This window comes from Scyliorhinus canicula, chromosome 20 (assembly GCF_902713615.1).
Source record: "Scyliorhinus canicula chromosome 20, sScyCan1.1, whole genome shotgun sequence".
NCBI lineage: Eukaryota > Metazoa > Chordata > Chondrichthyes > Carcharhiniformes > Scyliorhinidae > Scyliorhinus > Scyliorhinus canicula.
The window spans coordinates 20,287,268-20,305,139 of record NC_052165.1 but is presented as its reverse complement, the minus strand read 5'-3'; the positions used below and the strand labels follow the sequence as shown (position 1 = coordinate 20,305,139).

The 17,872-nt window shown below is 44.7% G+C and overlaps 1 protein-coding gene across 2 annotated transcripts in view; it reads right to left on the bottom strand.

The window, feature by feature from the left end:
* The window catches only part of tmtc2a (transmembrane O-mannosyltransferase targeting cadherins 2a), a 204,281-nt gene that overhangs the window by 32,955 nt on the left and 153,454 nt on the right, over window positions 1-17,872 (bottom strand). For both annotated transcript variants that reach the window (XM_038780384.1, XM_038780385.1), the window contains exons 9-10: window positions 11,632-11,713; window positions 4,987-5,101 (exon numbers count right to left, since the gene is read on the bottom strand). In XM_038780384.1, coding sequence (XP_038636312.1) covers window positions 4,987-5,101; window positions 11,632-11,713 — 197 coding nt within the window. The remainder of the gene's footprint in view (window positions 1-4,986; window positions 5,102-11,631; window positions 11,714-17,872) is intronic.

The following is a 17,872-nucleotide window of genomic DNA, read 5'->3' as shown; positions in this document are numbered from 1 at the left end:
GTATGTAAAGAGGAAAAGAGAGGTGAAGGCAAATGTAGGTCCTTTACAGCCAGAAACAGGGGAATTTATAATAGGGAACAAAGAAATGGCTGACTAATAAATACATATATACCTTGGTTCTGTCTTCTCAAAGGAGGAAGCAAATAACATACCAAAATATTGGGGAGCACAAGGTTTAGTGAAAGGGAGTGTTACAAATGGAGGATTTTAGGAATTTTGGATTGGAAACCTTTGGCAATGTAAGGGTTAAACGCCTGGGGTTATAGTGTGTTTGACTTCAGTGGCCATGTTTTTAAAAAAGATATTGTTTTGCAGGTCCTGGGAGATTTTAGGAGTCAGGAGATGAAACTGACCAGATGAATGTGTTCTCAGTCGGAGCTAATGCACTGTGGCCTAACTGGGGAAAGTCCCTGGGGAGTTAATGTGCTTTCGGTTTGGAGAGTTCATTTGCTTTTTGGTTTGGGGAGATGATGCCATTGTTGATTGGAGCTAAGGGATTCAGAGAGATTGTAAGAAAACTTTGGAGAGGCATTAACGTCTCATTTGGCTGACCCTGAGTCTACAATTCCCTCCCAGTAGGATAGTTATGAAAAGAGTATTAATATTTAAAGCAGAGCGGTCTTGTCTGAGGATAAGAAAAAGCTGAAACATGCCAGGTGAACCAGCTTTTTGAAGGTATTCAGCCAGAATCTTAAGGGATTCTAACAGGAATCAAATCTGTTCTATAAAGTAAGTATTACTCTACGCCATGCTGATTTTAAGATGGATTGGGAGCTGTATATTTCTTTTCTTGTTGTTTCATGGACAATTGAGTAGTAGTGTTTAAGGGGTAATTGTAAGCTGTTCATTTTGGGTGTGAAATTAAAGAGTTTAATATTGTATTCATAATAAAGTTTTGTTTCAAAAATACCAAATCCCTACTTCTTCATGCAATCACTCCATGAACAAATCATTCTTTTTGCATAGTCTTTCAAAATAAACTAAAATATCGGGGTTTCAGTCCAAAATCCTAGCCACTAAGGGGGTCTGGTCTGGGATTGTAATAATATTGGAGGCTCGTCAGGGATCTTAAGTATAATTCCTTATTTGACTTGAAGTTATTGAACTTAAAGACAGTGAGTGTCTGGGCAGCATGGTGGCACAGTGGTTAGCACTGCTGCCTCACGGTGCCAAGGACCCGGGTTCGATCCCCACCCCAGTTCACTGTCCATGTGGAGTTTGCACATTCTCCCATGTCTGCGTGGTCTCACCTCCACAACCCAAAGATGTGTAGGGTAGATGGATTGGCCACGCTAAATAGCCCCTTAATTGGAAAAAAAAGGGGCTGGATTCTCCATTCCTGCGGCTAAGTGCTGGTTCGAATGGAAAATCCGCAGGCGGTTCATGTGAAAAAAATCGGTGTGAAATTCTCACCGATTCCGGTACTGGTGAGGGATTGCACTGGCAGCAACTGGAACTGAAAACGGCCCGAGAATGGCTGGGTCCCGGGCAACGCATGCGCATGCCTGACAACCTGCAGCGGTACAACATGGCACCGGCCATGCGCGGACCCAACCCACCATCGTCAACCTCACAGTCCATCCACTGCCACCCCCATCAGTCTCCTCGGCCCTCGCAGCGGCATGGATCCCGGCTGAGTGTGGTGGTGCTGGACACAGGCCACAGCCACCGCGCCGGGTTCACAATCTGTGTGACCGCACATGTCCCGCACCGTCGGAAACCCGGCCCATTGGGGGTGGAGCATCATGCGTGGGCCGGTCGTTGAGGCGCCAATGGCTGTGTGGCTCGCGTCACAATGACGCCATTTCAGAGGGGGCGGAGCATGGCTAACTAGCGTCAAACCGGCGCCGGACCTGATTCTGATGTCGGAGCCCATTCTCCACCCGATTGCCAAACACGATTTCGGCGTCGGGCAACGGATAATCCCACCCATGGATTGGGTACTCTAAATTTATATTTAAAAAAGACAGTGAGTATGTGTGTGGAACAATTGCATTCTTTCAGGTTTTGAAATCGCTCTATTTAAAAAGGGAGATAAAGAAAAAACAGGGACTTATAGACCAGTCAGCCTGAAGTCAGTCATGGGGAAAATTCTAGAGTCCATTATAAAAGATTTAATAGCAGAACACTTGGAAAACAGTGGTAGAATCAGACAGAGTCAGCACGGATTTACAAAGGAGTATCACGACAAATCTACTGGAACTCTTCAAGGAGGTAACTGGTAGAGTTGATGAGGGAGAACCTGTGAATGTGATTAATTTGGACGTTCAAAAGTCCCACATACGATTGAGGACAGTGTATTGAGATGATTAGAAAACTGGTTGGCAGACAGGAAACAAGGAGTAGGAATAAATGGGTCTTTTTCCGAATGGTAGGCAGTGATAAGTGGGGTATCGCTGGGAACGGTGCTAGGACCCCATAGGTTAAGCATGCTGCTGCAGCAGGCAGGAAAGGAAGAACACGATATGTTGACGTCCAAGTACAAGAGCCGGGATGTCTTGCTGCCATTATACAGGGCCTTAGTGGAGCCACACCTGGAATATTGTGTGTAGTTTTGTTCTCCTTACCCCAGAGTCCCCTCTGGAGCTCAAAAGAATGGGTGGAGGGGAAATTTCATGGCAACCTATAAAATTATAACAGGACTAGACAGGATAGATAGAATCATAGAAACATAGAATCCCTACAGTAAAGAAGGAGGCCATTCATCCCATCGAATCTGCACAGTCCCTCCGTAAGAGCACCCTACTTAAGCCCAATCTACCGCCCTAACCACTGACCCCATAATCCCACCTAACGTTTGGACACTTAGGGGAAATTTAGCATTGACAATCGACCTAACCTATGCACAAAGGATGTTCCCGATGATGGGGGAATCTAGAACTAGGTGCCATAGTTTAAGGATATAGTGTAAACCTTTTTGGACTGAGATGAGGAGAGCGGTAAGCCTGTGGAATTCGCTATCACAGGAAGCAGTTGAGGCCAAAAATCAAGAAGGAGTTATATTTGGCTCTTGGGGCTAAAGGGATCAAACGATATGGAGGAAGGCAGGAGCAGGTTACTGAGCCTGACAATCAGCCATGATCATATTGAATAGCGGAGGAAGCCTGAAGGGCAGAATGGCTTCCTCCTGCTCCTAGTTTCTACTTTCACTCTTCAGTTAAATGTTTCAAGAATCCATCAGGGTTTACTGTTTAATTTCATGCAGATATTGTTGTACATTACACTGCTAACTCATCACCAACAATGAATTTTAGGTAACGTTTTGGGAACAATAGTTATGGATCTGAGGTAACACTAAAGTATGGCGTTTATTCCACATGACATTAAAATGAAGCTCAAATGCTTATGTGACTTAGTAACACTAACCTGTTTACAATCAGGTGTATTCTTTCATAGGAACTGTGAATCACATCAGAGTAAAAATTTCCTTTTCACAATTCCGTCTGCTGTGAGAATATTTGTTATTATGTCTAAGTTTTTTACAATTTGAGAGAATATAAAAATAAATGAAAACATGCAATTTATGCAGAAAGTTACTGTGTGTATTGTGCTTTGTAATAATGATAAATTGAGTACTTTGCAAAGATTATTTAGTGAATACAAAGTGAACATGATGAATGTAAGTGGGGTGAATGTTAAAGTATTAAGTTTCACCATATGCAGCCTATACTAGGTGCAGTTCACTGACAATTAGATCAGTATTCAGTATGCCTGTGTTGTATGATTAAGCCTATTTTTGTACAACATAAAAATAGGAGCAGGAGATGGCCATGTGGCCCCTTGAGTCTACTCCACCACTCAATAAGATCACGGCTAATCTTCCACCTCAACGTTCCGTTCCTCTCCTAATCCCATGCAATTCCCTTAGTGCCCATAAATCTATTGTTCGTAATCTTGAACACATCGACTTTGCATCCACCATCCACTCGGGTTGAGCATTCTAAAGATTCACAACCTTCTGGCTGATGACATTTCACCTCATAGCAGTCCTAAATAGCCAGCTCTTCACCCTGTGACCACGATCCTTACCCCTGGACTCCTCAGTCAGGGGAAATGATCTCTCCTGTCAAATTCTCTCAGAATTTTAAATCTTTTGATCAGATCTAAGCCCAGCTGGGAACATGTCAGTCAGGTTGAGGTGCAAACTATTTTTGCTGATTCTCAGAACAGTATCCCAGACTTCATATTTTATATAATGGTTGAACTTTGATAAAAGTTGTTTCCTCAGTCTAGTCACGGCAGCAATTATGAAGCCTGCCAGCTGAAAGGTGAGCCTTTAGTATTTCTTAAAATGCTGATCAATCTATTATGTATTTTATTCTTGGAGAAAACTGTTATTCCTTTTTTCTTCAAACTCTAAGCACAATTGCGCCAGGTATTAGTGCAAAGGTTAATGTTGGCCCCAAGAGGAAGAATTGACTTAATGTAGAGGCCATGCTGTTGCAGATTGCTGCATACTGTCTATTTGAAATGATTTTCTCCAGATGAAGCAATGGATGCATTTGTTCCCAATTGTGCATTTCTTTCCTCCCCACTGGCTGACGCCCGGTGAAAACTTAGATGCAAAAGTTAACTTTGGTCATTTACAAGTGAACTTCATCAGAAGACAGACTGGCTGTAAAAGTATATAGTGTGTCATTTCCTTTCTCCAAATACTTCATGCCAGCAAAGCACTTACTACAACCTGCTCTTCAGAGCGTTGTGCAAGGTCACCCAGATCAAGTACGTATGTTTTTCTAAAAAATGCTTCAGCTCACAAGACATCCAAGTTAAATTAGGCACAGAGGGATACAGAATTACAGCATGATGCTGCAGCTTTTTAAATGGATTTGAAAGTCTGCCACATTGAAATATTAGCCCCCAAATTTTTTTTTTCAAAAAATGCTTATTTTCCCTCCGAATCATCAGATAACAAAATCCATAATGTCCAACAGTCTAATTTAAAACGCATTTCATGACGCAATCCACTAGTAGGAAAGTTCGAACCTGAGCATGTGGGCTGCATTAAAGACAACGTCAAATTCCGTGCTGTCCAATTCAGCTGCTCTCTCTGCCATCTGAGCCGCTTCCACCAGACGAGATTCCTCTAACAGGAACTGACCTGTGGGGAGATATAAAAATGCAAGTGTTTCTTAGGAACAGAAAAAGACCATCAGAATTGACAACCTGAACGCTTTTTCAATTATCAATCCATCCACCTGGGGCCAGAGCCTCTCCTAACCTGGCAGAGATTCAAACTTCATTGTTTCCGGGAGCTACCTATTTGGCTTGCAAGGGTCAACACTTCTATCTGCCACTTACTGCTCAAATGGCAAATGAGAGCTGAACCCGGGACTCCCTATACCCAACTGTCACATTTCAACATTTTAAAGTTATTTCTCCCAAGAGTTCACAATAATGCTCTGTGTTTTAAAAGCTGTGTGCATTCTCCCAAGATTTTAAATAAAAAGAACTAGGCGAAAGATTTTTTAAAAATAAATTTAGAGTACCCAATTATTTTTTTTTGCAATTAAGGGGCAATTCAGCGTGGCCAATCCACCTAACCTGCACATCTTTGGGTTGTGGGGGTGAAACCCACGCAGACACAGGGAGAATGTGCAAACTCCACATGGACAGTGACCCAGAGCCGGGATCGAACCTGGGACCTCAGCGCCGTGAGGCGGTTGTGCTAACCACTAGGCCACAGTGCTGCCCTAGGCTAACGATAGTTAACTTTTTTCAGACTACGTTCCGTTGCTCAGGGACTAAAAAGTAAACAATTTACTGTTCACTCAGAAAATGCTGTTTGCAATGTTTCTCCAGTGTTTCTGTGGGTCATCTTATGAAGACACAGCATACAATTAGGAAAAATCCTGAAGCCTTTATGCTATCTTGGCCACTGCATACAAACTGTCCAAGGTAAAACCTCTAAATAACAATTCATTCTAAAATGGTACAGAAAATTTTAATCAATAAAATGCACAACACTCTGGATGTAACAGTGGTTGCAATACTGTTACATTTTTGCCATTCCAATCTGAAACGAATATGAACAGTTTTAGGGAATAAAATATTGAAGACAATCTAAAATCTGAGGACAGCGCAGTTTAGTTATTGGTGTTTAGTTTTATCAATGCTTATTTTTAATATTTTTAATACCTATATTCTGTGTTTGTATTTAACTTTAATCATCTCTTTTCAGTGCAGAAGAGGCAATTCGGCCCATTGAGTCCACACTGCCTCTCTGAAAGAGTATTTTACTGAGTCACAGTACCCTGCTTTATCCCTGTAACCCTGCACATTCTTTTCTCCCCCTCAGATACATGGCTGTTAAACAAATCTTACATTGATTTTTATTTCCACTGATTTAAGGTTGAACATGACATCCAAGCAGTGTAAAGTTGGAGAAGAGTCAGCCTTGGTACAATGGTAGTACACTTGCCTCTAAAGTCAGAAGTCTGCGGAGAGTTTAGAACAAAATCTATGCAGTGTTAAAGGAATGCTGCACAATTCAGGAGTGTTGTCTTTCAGATGAAATATTAAACTGAGACCCTGGTTCATAAAGGATCCCATGGCACTTTTTTGAAGAAAGGCAGGGGAGTTTTCCCTAGTGTCCTGAACAGCATTTACCCTTCAACCAACGGCATCATCTGATCATTATCACAGGACATTTTGTCAGATCCTGTTGTTCATAAGCTGACTGTGACATTTCCCACATCACAATACAGGCCGTCATGTTTTTTCTCATTAAGTACTTTAGGATGCATTGGGGTTGTGAAAGGTGCTATATAAATACAAGATTTTCCTTTCTTATTTATAATATGGAGTATTTTAAAACACTCAGGTCCTGAATTTGCATGGGACAACAGCAAAAGCAATGCTGAGTATCGTGCATCTGAAATTTCTCTCTCCATTATTTCAAAAGATCCAACATTTCATGCCACCAATTTTATTTTCAATCGGGTTAACATCTCTGATGGAAAAGCAGAAAGACGAATATGATACAAATACATTAAAAATGTGTCTGCTAACGTTCAGCATTGCAGTCTCAAGGCCTTTCGGCAGTATCATTATTTGAACTAAAATGCAGAACAGTGTTGTTTTCTCTTGAATATACTTTCTTGTTCCGAATCTACTGTCAGTTATCTTCAGTGAGCTGCATTTTGTTTCACTGGTATGAACAGAAATACAAACTGGCAGGGACAACACCTTTGGAAATGTTGGGCCTGAACAATTTAGAATCATCGCTTCGAAAGGAAGGTCAGAAAAGAGAATTGATAGAAATTCCACGATTTCTATTTAATTAGTAATCAAGGTCTTTTGAAAATCAGAATCGTTAAAACAAATAAAAGTTCTTCAATTGAAGGCTGCTGGCTGAATTTGAGACCCTGTGTGGTATGTTGTATGTCTTTTGATTCAGCTCTACTCAATCTATAAACACATATGTTGATCTTTTGAATATATTGACATATAATGGAAGTATTACAAATAAACTAAAATGTTTATAGCTGGTTATTACTTTTATCGCTTAAGGGTAAATTAGTTTATTATTTTACGCCTTATTCGTGATCCCAGGCCATGTGCCAATAATGACTCAAACACTCTCCTGACACAGATGCTAACAGATACACAAGAGCAACCCAAAGGTGGTTTGACCTCCTAGCCATGCAAATCACTGTATTTCACAATTAGTAAGGACATTAGCAAGGCGAAGAGCATTAATACTCCAATATTCCGTGTTACTGTACAAAGGAGACTATCTGTACTGAAATACAATCTAAAGAGTACCCTGCCTACAATCCTTCATACGAGAGAAAATAGTGAAGAATCTACAGATATATTCTGACTTGTACATTTGAACAGTTATTTTTAATCTAAAGTTTCATTTAAGGTTATCATCAGTACATCAGTTAAAATATTGATTGCCATCCTTTCATTGTCACCGAGTCAAAATGCTTAAACTTCTGAACTAACAGCACAGTTGATGTACCTACAGTATGAAGACTGCAGTGGTTCAAGAAGGTAGTTTATCACCTTCTTCTCAATGTCGATTAGAGATGGGCAATAAATGCTGGTCTTGCCAGCAAATCTCACATTCCACCAATTAACACAAGAAAACAATCTAAGCAAAATGTAACCAAATTGCAAGAAGAACTTCATTATCTTCTAGAAACACTATATAGAATCACAGAATCATGGAATTTGCAGTGCAGAAGGAGACCCATTGGGTCTGCACCGGCCCTTCGAAAGAGCACCCTACATAAGTCCATGCCTCTACCCTATCCCCACAACCCCAACTGACTTTTTGGACCCAACGGGCAATTTAGCATGCCCAATATGACACCCACTCTGCACATCTTTGGACTATGGGAGGAAACCGGAGCACCCAGAAGAAACCCATGCAGAGAAAGTGCAAAGTCCACACAGACAGTCACCCGAGGCAGGAATTGAATCCGGGTCCCTGGAGCTGTGAGGCAGCAGTGTTAACCACTGCACCACCGTGCTATCCCATGGATATCTTTTTGTTTCTAAATCCTTTATAATCCAATCATTAAAATGAACACACCAATCTTAAGTGTCGGATAGCAACTCAATGGCATAATTTGGAGCAAGTTGTTCAAATCTTGATGGCCATTGATAGGATCCCATTTCTTATATTGGCTGTAGTTTTGTCCACCATACTGGAATGCATATCAATACCATAAAAAAAAGGTTTTACGTGAACAAGGAAGATTGAGATGTTTAAGTAATGAGGAAGACTCGCAGTTGAACTTACTTTGAAACAAAGGAATAATGATTAAAAGGGCAATGATTCAATCTTTAAAATTTTGAGAAATATAACAAAGTGGATGTTAGTGGATTATTTCTTTGATTGTGATCACAGGACAATAGGGTACAAGGAGAAAGCTAGCAGGCTTCAAGGAAGAATTCTTTTCCCTTGGCAAGTAATTAGAAAGTACAATTTTCAGCAAAGGTGGTTGATTAACTCCTTTCATAAAAGAGCTGATTAAATATTAAGTTAGGAATGGTACTAAAGGTTAGAGGTGGATGGGGTTAGCCTTTAGAACACAATAAGTGCTGCTGGAAGCTAATTACCTGGAGCGTAGGGTTAGGGTAAATTAAAAGCTACATTAGATGGAGCTGTCACGATAGATACTCTGGCATTTTGCTGCATTATCTTTAGGCCTCAGTATAACATTCTGCATAATGCCTTTCAATGAGTAAATAATTGTGGTAGATTCACGATAGGATAGACTGCAAACGACACATAGATGGAGCATGTTTGATGGGAAAAGTGGTCTTTATTATTCTGTACTTTCTTATATTCAAAAACTGTTGTCTCAGTGAAAAGCAACACGGTGTGGAATCTTCTAATATCGGCTTGATTCTGTCGGTAGCTTTCAAGTTCCCATCCAGAACATGTAATCCAGGCTGACACTTCAGTTTAACACTGTGGGAGTGTAACGGAGGTGGAGATACTAGGCAGAATTTAGTTCAGGAAAAGGGGTCTCCATGTCACATCCATTGGGAAAGGCCTGCATATTAAGTGCCTATCAGCAGTGGGCCTTCCCTGTGATTTAGGACTCTAGAGCTGGAAATTCTGTTCCCCCCCCCAGAGTGCAGTCAGCAATCAGAGGCTGGCAGCTCGCAAGAGAACAGCACCATTGGGAATTTCTGGTAATGCACTCACCAGAGGCCTAGGATCTCTGAGGAACCCGGGCCATGATTGGCCGAGGGCAAGATGGGGGTCACAGGGAAGGGGTCGCTGGCTTGTGGGGAAGGGGGTGGGTAAGGAAAGTAGCGATGCCCAGGTCCCTCGATCAGGCACTGAGTGCCTTTGAATGCGAGGCACCGAGGAGGGTTTGCTTTTCAGGGTTTTCTCATGGTGACTATCCCGCCTGCCGCTGGTTGAATACCAGCAGTGGTGGAATGAAGCCTTCAAGTGTGAATTAATTACCCACTGATAAGCCTTAATTAGTGCCTGTCAGAGGTGGAAGATGGCAGGCTACTTACCCCATACCAGCCTGCCAGAAAAGATCCCCCGCTTCCAAATTCTCCACTGGGAAGCATTCAATCCCACCCATTGTCTTTCAGATGAAGCATTAAATCAAGTCACCATCTGGCCTCTTAAGTGGACATAAAAGATCCCATCGGAATATTTGAAAAGAGCACGGAAGGCGTCCCAGTTTCCAATCTAATAAATATCCCTCTGACAGCATCACTAAACACAGATAAGGAGGGCAATTAACTGTAGACCATAAAGAACGACAGGCATCTTTCTTCAATAGAGGCGGTGACAATTTATCTGGTCATTAATTTCATTGCTACATGTGAGAACTTGCTGTGTGCAAATTGGATGCCGTATTCTTGCACTATAACAGTGACTCCATTTGAAAAGTAATTAATTTTCTGTAAAGTCCTTTGGAACACCCTGAAGTCATTAATATAGATCAATTTCAATTCCTGGGATCAAAGTGACCACATATGGGGATAACAATACTGCAATCAAGACAAGATGGCAATTGCCTGCTCTACAACCCATCAGCTGAATGAAGTGTGAAGGGCTTCCAACATCGGCCTCCACTGGAAAAATCAATTTGCAAAATCCCTGGTGTGGAGCGTTTGTGCTGGAAGGATGCAAGAGTTGGACCTGCAACATGGCCGATGAGGAAAGGATTGCAGCTTTTTAAATGTGGCTCTGCCAAAGGGTCTTTAGACGCTGGATAGAGTGAAGAACAGGAAAATCAGAGCCCCTGGGTCTCATGGGCTTTTGGCTGAAGTGAAGATGTGGAAGTTGAGAAAATACGAGCTCTGCAAAAGGTGGGGTGAGAGTCTAGTGCTGGTGGCAATAGAATTTGAAAGAAAGGAGAGATGGTGGCATTGTGGTATTGTCACTTGACTGGTAATCCAGCGACCCAACATAATGCTCTGGGGACCTGGGTTCGAATCCCAGCACGGCAGATGGTGAAATTAGAATTCAATAAAAATCTGAAATGAAAAGTCCAACGATGACCATGAAACAATTATGGTAATGCCCTTTAGGGAAGGAAATTCTTCCTTCATGCCATCCTTACCTGATCTGTCTTACATGTGACTCAAGATCCACAACAATATGGTTGACTCTTAAATGCCCCTCAGTTCAAGGGAAATTAGGGACGGGCAACAAATGCTGGCCCAGTCAGCGACACCAACATGCCATGTGAGAATTTATTTTAAAAATCAGCAAAGTACGGGGCCGGGTTCGAGAGGGAATGGATGGTTGGAGAATATCAAAACTGGATGGTGGGGGGAACAGATAGAGAGACTACTGCCCCTGGTGGCCAATGGCTAGAATGGAGGCCAAGAAAGGCGCTTTTAAAATGGAATTTATTTATTGTTTTTATCAAAGAAGAGTAGGCAGCCCCCCCAGGGACCTGGTTAACATTAATCCTTCAGCCAAAACTATGAAAACATTTACCTCACTGCTGTTTGTGGTACTGGGGTTGTGCCACAAGTTATGGTCACAAAATCATAGCAGCAAATAACCTGCAAATGAATTAATCAGCCATGCGACATTCTGCGACATCCTGTGGATGTGAATGGCATCATGCAAGGTCTTTATTCTTTCGAAGACTGGAGCCAAGTTAAACACTGAGTTAAAAATGAACTCACCATAATGCATGTAGCAGTTTCCTTTTGCTGGGTCGAGCTGGATAGACCGCAAAAAGTATTTTTCCGCCTCTTCCTTACGCCCCTTTGAATTAACAAAAAAAATCTTAATTCCAAAAAAAGCTACAACGTCCCACAGCTTACACCCTAAGTCACTGAACAATTAAAAGGGGTCTGGCGAACAGTAACTCATTATAGATTCCACACACCTATTATGAATGCACACAAATGTTGCATAAATATGAATGTTAAAATAATTACCGATGCATTATTATGCCATTTCATATACATGTGTGCACAAAATATATCAGTGCTCGATAAATTTTCTCATCTATTATCTCTGTCATAAGCAGAATTTATCCAATACTGATATATTTTAAATTGAATCCTGCAACATGTGTGTTCAAAGCTGCAGAAACAATTTTTAGTCCCAAAGACTCAAATGAGGACACTTTTTCTAACTATTAAATACAAAGCATATCAATATGAAAAGTTTAAAGAAAGCTCAATATCCACGCTCTTCCACATGTGGAAGAAACTAATACGCTTCGCAATTCCCCACACAGCATGAACCCGGATCATCCTGTCAATTTAGGGTGGATTGTTGCCTCAAAGGAAATGAAACTGGAAGCTTAATCCATGGTTGTCACTGTCATCTAACTAGCTCAAGATGCCTAGGAAGTAGGTTTGGATTTTTTTGGTTTGGAAATCGTGTGCAAAAACATGACGAAAATCTCATAAGGAAGACCCAAAACAATATACTGTATAAACTGTGAGGTCCAGGCTTTGGATAAGGTTATTAAAGATGTTTTATTCTTAAAGAGGTACTGTCGTCACAAAACTGGTTTCACCAACTTCTATAATAATAAAGCTGCTGCAATGTTATTGTCGGTTCAAGAGCCGATGTGAGCTAAAGGTCAACGTAAAAATAAGGCCAGCCCAGGGAGACAATTATTTGCTGAGATCTCCCATTATTCTAAGAGGTAAAGTAAGCCATTAATTATTCAATTCCCATATAGATAGGCAGATGGCTATAGGTAGCGGGTGTATTTCTCCATTCCAGGGTCCATCGATGAAAATGGGATAGCATGCTGCCGACGTGCATCCCGCCTGGGCCCCGATTACCCAGGTATGTGAATCACTGGGAATCCTATTGAGAACCTGACGAGTTGGAGCAGCTTTTAAACACCCTCTTTGCCAGGGTGGGGTGGAGACAACAGCCAGATGTTATAACTGAAGCTTGGGATGAGGTGGCAGATGCAGTGAGTGTTGGAAGCCTCATCAAGAGGACATGCAATGCAGGAAGAAGATGAAAGATCTCCTTCCAGGAGCTCGGGTTAGTGACCAGCTGTGTGACCCTGGCAGCACTCCCATCCTTGACCCCGACATCTGCCCTAAACCCTTATATGCCAGTAACACTCCACCTACCAGAATCTCCGTCATAACCCCCTGTACCAGGAACCCCAACACATGCCCTGACCTCTTTGGCCAGGCAATTTGCCCACATGCGTTCCCAGCCGGAAACCCCGCCATAAAACTGGCGTGCCGGCATCTCACTATGACCATTATGTGTCTCCAAGAATAAAGTGGACTATAATTGAAGCGAGCTTCAGAAGACGAGCATGCCCGAGATGCAGGTCCACATCCCCTTTGAAGAAAGGGCCATGAAAATCAAGGAGTGAACTGTGGCTGACATGGAATTCGGCATGTGCCGATGAAGTGACAGTCCAATGTAACTTTATCCAGGGGCGGGATTCTCTAATCCTGTGGCAGAGTGTCCACACCGTCGGAAACGCCGTCATGTTTAACGACAGCATGAACAGGCCGACCCCACGACTAATTCTGGCCCCTACATGCGCGTCGGAAAAGAGGCCCCCAACCAGTGAGGCCGGCCTGCCGATCGGTGGGCCCCGATCGCGGGCCAGGCTACATCGGAGGGCCCCCCCCCCGGGGTCGGACCAACCCTCCCCACAGGCCGCCCCGACCCTTATACGCCAAGGTCCCGCCGGCTGAGAGCAGGTGTGGATGGCGCCGGCGTGACTCGCCATTTTCACGACAGCCGCTCGGCCCATCCCGGGCCAAGAATCCGCGGGCCGGCCGCGTAGAGCGGCCCGTGACTGGCACCTCGCGGGGATTCTCCGGCCCGGCCCCGAGCTGAGACAATCCCGCCCCAGATGCCCAATCTTAAGTGAATCTTTCATCTCATACAGCCCTGTGCTTCCCAACAGCTGACCCCATGTCCTTTACCTTCTGGGAACCCCATCAGACGAGACCGGGCCATCAGGGTAGCAGCACTCCCTCCAGACCCTCAGAATACCCCAGAGAAGACCTCTGGGGAAGACACTGACGTCACGGCACTGCTTTCACTGGCACCATCCACCAGCGCAGAGACTATCACCTCAATGGAGAATATTAGTGGTCAGGCTCCTGGGTCACCCCCTGGTGTCAATCACACACATCAGGTGGATTAGAGACTCCCGAGGTCGCGGCTGGTTGGAGGGTTGACTGAGCCCAGAGAACAGCTGCTCCCAAGGCAGATGTCACATCTGTGGAAAGGATGATCCCATAACTGGTAGAGATGCAGATTCAGAGCCAGAATATATAGGAGAGGTTGTCAGCTACATTCCGGCGCCTGGAAGCACAACTGGAGGAGCGCAATCACATTCAGGTGCAGGAGATGTTGCCAACAATGCATGCACCTAGGCCAACACTGAAAGGGTGGCACCCACGATGGAAGAGCTATCTAAGTCAGAGCTATGTATCAGAACGTCCAAGGCCTGGGTCACACTGTGCTGCCTATAGCTGAGGCTCAGGACAGGAGGGCCCAGCCATGGCCACAGATGGACATTGCTGCAGTACCCAAGAGCCTGGCCCACTCACAAAGGATCATGGCTAAGTGCATCGATAATATTGGCCGGGCGCTGACTGGCCTTACCCAGTCAGAAAGGAACATGACTCTGTCACTGAGGGACATGACCTACTCGCTGAGGGACATGTCCCAGTCACTGAGCACCATGGCTGAGGGCATTGAAACAATTGTTCAGATGATGGTAGGCTTCCAAGACTCGCAGCGGCAGATGGTGATGAAGCATCCAGAGCTTACCCTGGGGACGATGGTGGTCAAGTTGCCAATCTTGTGGCCTCCTAGTCGGAAAATTGGGAGGTGATCAGGTTCTCCCTTGTTTAACGGCCCTGAATTACTCTTCCCGCGGCCTGTCAAGACAGCTCTGGGACCTCACCTGATGCATGCTGGATACCGTCCTTGTCCAACAAGGCCTGTCATTCTTCCCTCTCCTTCAACATGTTACCCCACTGTTGCGCAATGTTGTTCAGGAAACAGCAGCCCACCACAATGCGCATGTCCCTCTGGAGGCTGTATTGGAGAGTCCCACCAGAGTGGTCCAGGCAATGCAAGTCTAATTTTAGGAGCCTGGTGCACTGCCTGATGACACTCCTGGTTTCTGAGTGGTTAACATTGTAACATTTCTCTGCCTCGCTCTGGGGCCTCCACAGAGGCGTCATTAGCCGTGATCTCCGTGGGTCGCACACTGGCAAACCCTTCACACAAGGGAGCACTCAAAGGTGTTGGGAGCCTCCGGGGGCCCCAGGATGTAAGCTTTGTGCACACTACTTAGGTATCATGCACAGACGCGCATGATGTGCAGCTGATGATCAGGGAGTGGAATCCTTCCTGTTAACAAAAGGCACCCTCTGTCGAGCTGGTGCTCGGTGAGCGACATGTATGCCATCAATAATCCCCGGGACCTGCGGATGCCAGCGATGGCAGCAAATCCAGTAGCCTGGGAATCCTGAGGGCCTGATCCAAGTTAAAGTGGATTTATATAGATTACTGGGCACATGGAGCATCTGTGCTATCTTGGACGCACCTGCCAATGATAAAAACGTGGCCTGATGTGGTGCCCTGTTCGTAACTCCTCCTCGGCCTGGTAGACGGCTGGCACTTGAGCCTTGGGGCCGGCCCCTACTGTTCTGGGGCAGGCTCCTGTTGTGCAGGGTATTCTCTGGGCTGACCCTGGCATTCTTACCACCGTGCATCCGCGATGGCACCAAAAGCCAAGTAGATAGCAAGCATAGCGGGCTGAGTTCCAAATTTCATTTTTGTTTGGGGGAGGGGGCAGAGAAAGAGACTGTCAGCAAGGTGAAGATTCCTTTCCCCACCCAAACACCCCGAATCATAATTGTCACCCTGAGTTTTAGTGCTTGGCCACCCTCACCACATGCACGTCCTATAGATGTGGATCAGTGAGGGCTGTGTGCCTTTGCTGCAATGTAATGCAGAGCCGGGGTTTAACACAGAGGTTGTGACAGGGAGCTGTTCAGATTTCCTGGTTGGGCACAGGATCCAGACACTCAGACCGTGTGATACCAATGGGGGCGCAATTGACCGGTGGGGCCTGAAGCAATCGTCTGATCCTTGGGAGTGGGTTAGCTGAAAGTCTCACTCATGAGGCTGTTACTCTGAGAGGGGTTGTGTGACCGCTGAGGGAGGGTTTCAACGGTCACCGGTGCATGTGTCCTACATGTGGGGTCATGTCTGTTAATCGCCAACTTACTCTGCTGTGGAGCTAGGAATCTAAGGAGTGCAGTGAGGAGTCACAACACCTGGTTGTCCGGCAATTGAGCTGGCCACGCCCAGCCCCTTGATTATACTGCGGATACATGAGGGTTTTGGGATTGGCGGGCGAGATGGATATTTACATGATCAGGAGAACTCAGAGTATTTCCAGGACACTGGCAGCCGTCAACAGTTGTAGCAGTCAGGAGCCTGTAAGTACAAGTCACCACAGTCCCAGAGATACACAGGCTTCTCTCCTTTTATGAGAGAGAGAGAGAGAGAGCTGACTGGTGGTGATTTAACCTGTGGGTCACAACACCTCAGGTGAGGGGAAGGTTGAGAAGGCAGGGCCTTCATTGATAATCTCAGCCGGTACGAGAAATGAATCCCGTGCTTTTGGCGTCACTCTACATCACAAACCAGCCGCCCAACCACCTGAGCTAAGCGACCCCAACCTGTATGTAACATCTAAGTGGTGAGCTATTTGTCTTTTACAGAAGCAATGGGAGGTTCAGCCACGGCACCACCACGAGTCTACACCCCCTAGTCCCAGAGCTCTTGGCATACACCCCCCCCCCAGCAAGCCCAAAGGCACTGAAAAAAGTAGTTATTATCCTTGCTCCCCCTCAGAGGCTATGGTGCCAGGACCCTGTTTGTAAATACTTGCACCAAATCACGCCCGCATGACTTGTGGCTGGGAGGGGTGGAGCATAATGGGGTTGGGGGGGCGGGGGGGGGAAGGGGTTAGAGATTCGGCCTTCCAGTCCGTTAATCACACTCAGACTAATGCAAAGGGGTTGTTCTCATGTTGCCACCGGCACGGAGCAGGAATCTCGTGGCCAATGGGCTGGGACTGGAGACGAGTATGCTTCCCGGCGCCCATACCATTTTTGGGCCGCCGCAGGGTTCTCCGCTGGATCGGAATTCCCATTCCTCACAACGGGGAATGGACAATCCCAGTAAGCAAGTAAACAGTGGAAGAAATGGCAACTGAAAATAAAACGCTGCATCCTTAAAAATGTTAATTATAGAAAAGTTGTGAACATGAATTACTGCCTTGTGAAAAGATCTGTTAGGTAAGCCTTTATGTAATACTGTATGCTAATTTATTTAAATGAGTCCCACTGAATCATGCTGATGGATTTGGTCCATGCACATTTGTCAATTATTTTACATGACATAGCTATAAAAAGACTAAACTCTACAATTAGCTTGTGCAATTATAAATCAGCATTATGTAGAATTTGACTGACTGGCCAACACAGGCACCTTCTGTCTTCTGAAACACACATTAAATGCATTTAGCATGTAAAAAAAAAACAATCTTTCCCTTTTAAAAGATTGTTTGCTACATAGTGGATACATGCAACACCATGAGATCAGTTGTAGAGCATAGTAAGATCTCACAACTTGGGGGTACTTGTGCACAAAACACGGAAAGCTGACACAGGTTCAGCAGGTAACCAGGAAGATTAATGGAATGTTGGCCCTCAAGGGGGTTGGACTATAAGAGTAGGGAGGTCTTGCATCAACTGTAAATTGTACTGGTGAGACGGGAGTACTGTGGGCAGTTTTGCTCCTGTTATTTGAGGAAAGATATGGGGCAGGATTCTACAGTCCACGAGCCACGTGTTTCTCGGCCACACGCCGTTCGCTGGCGGAGGGTTC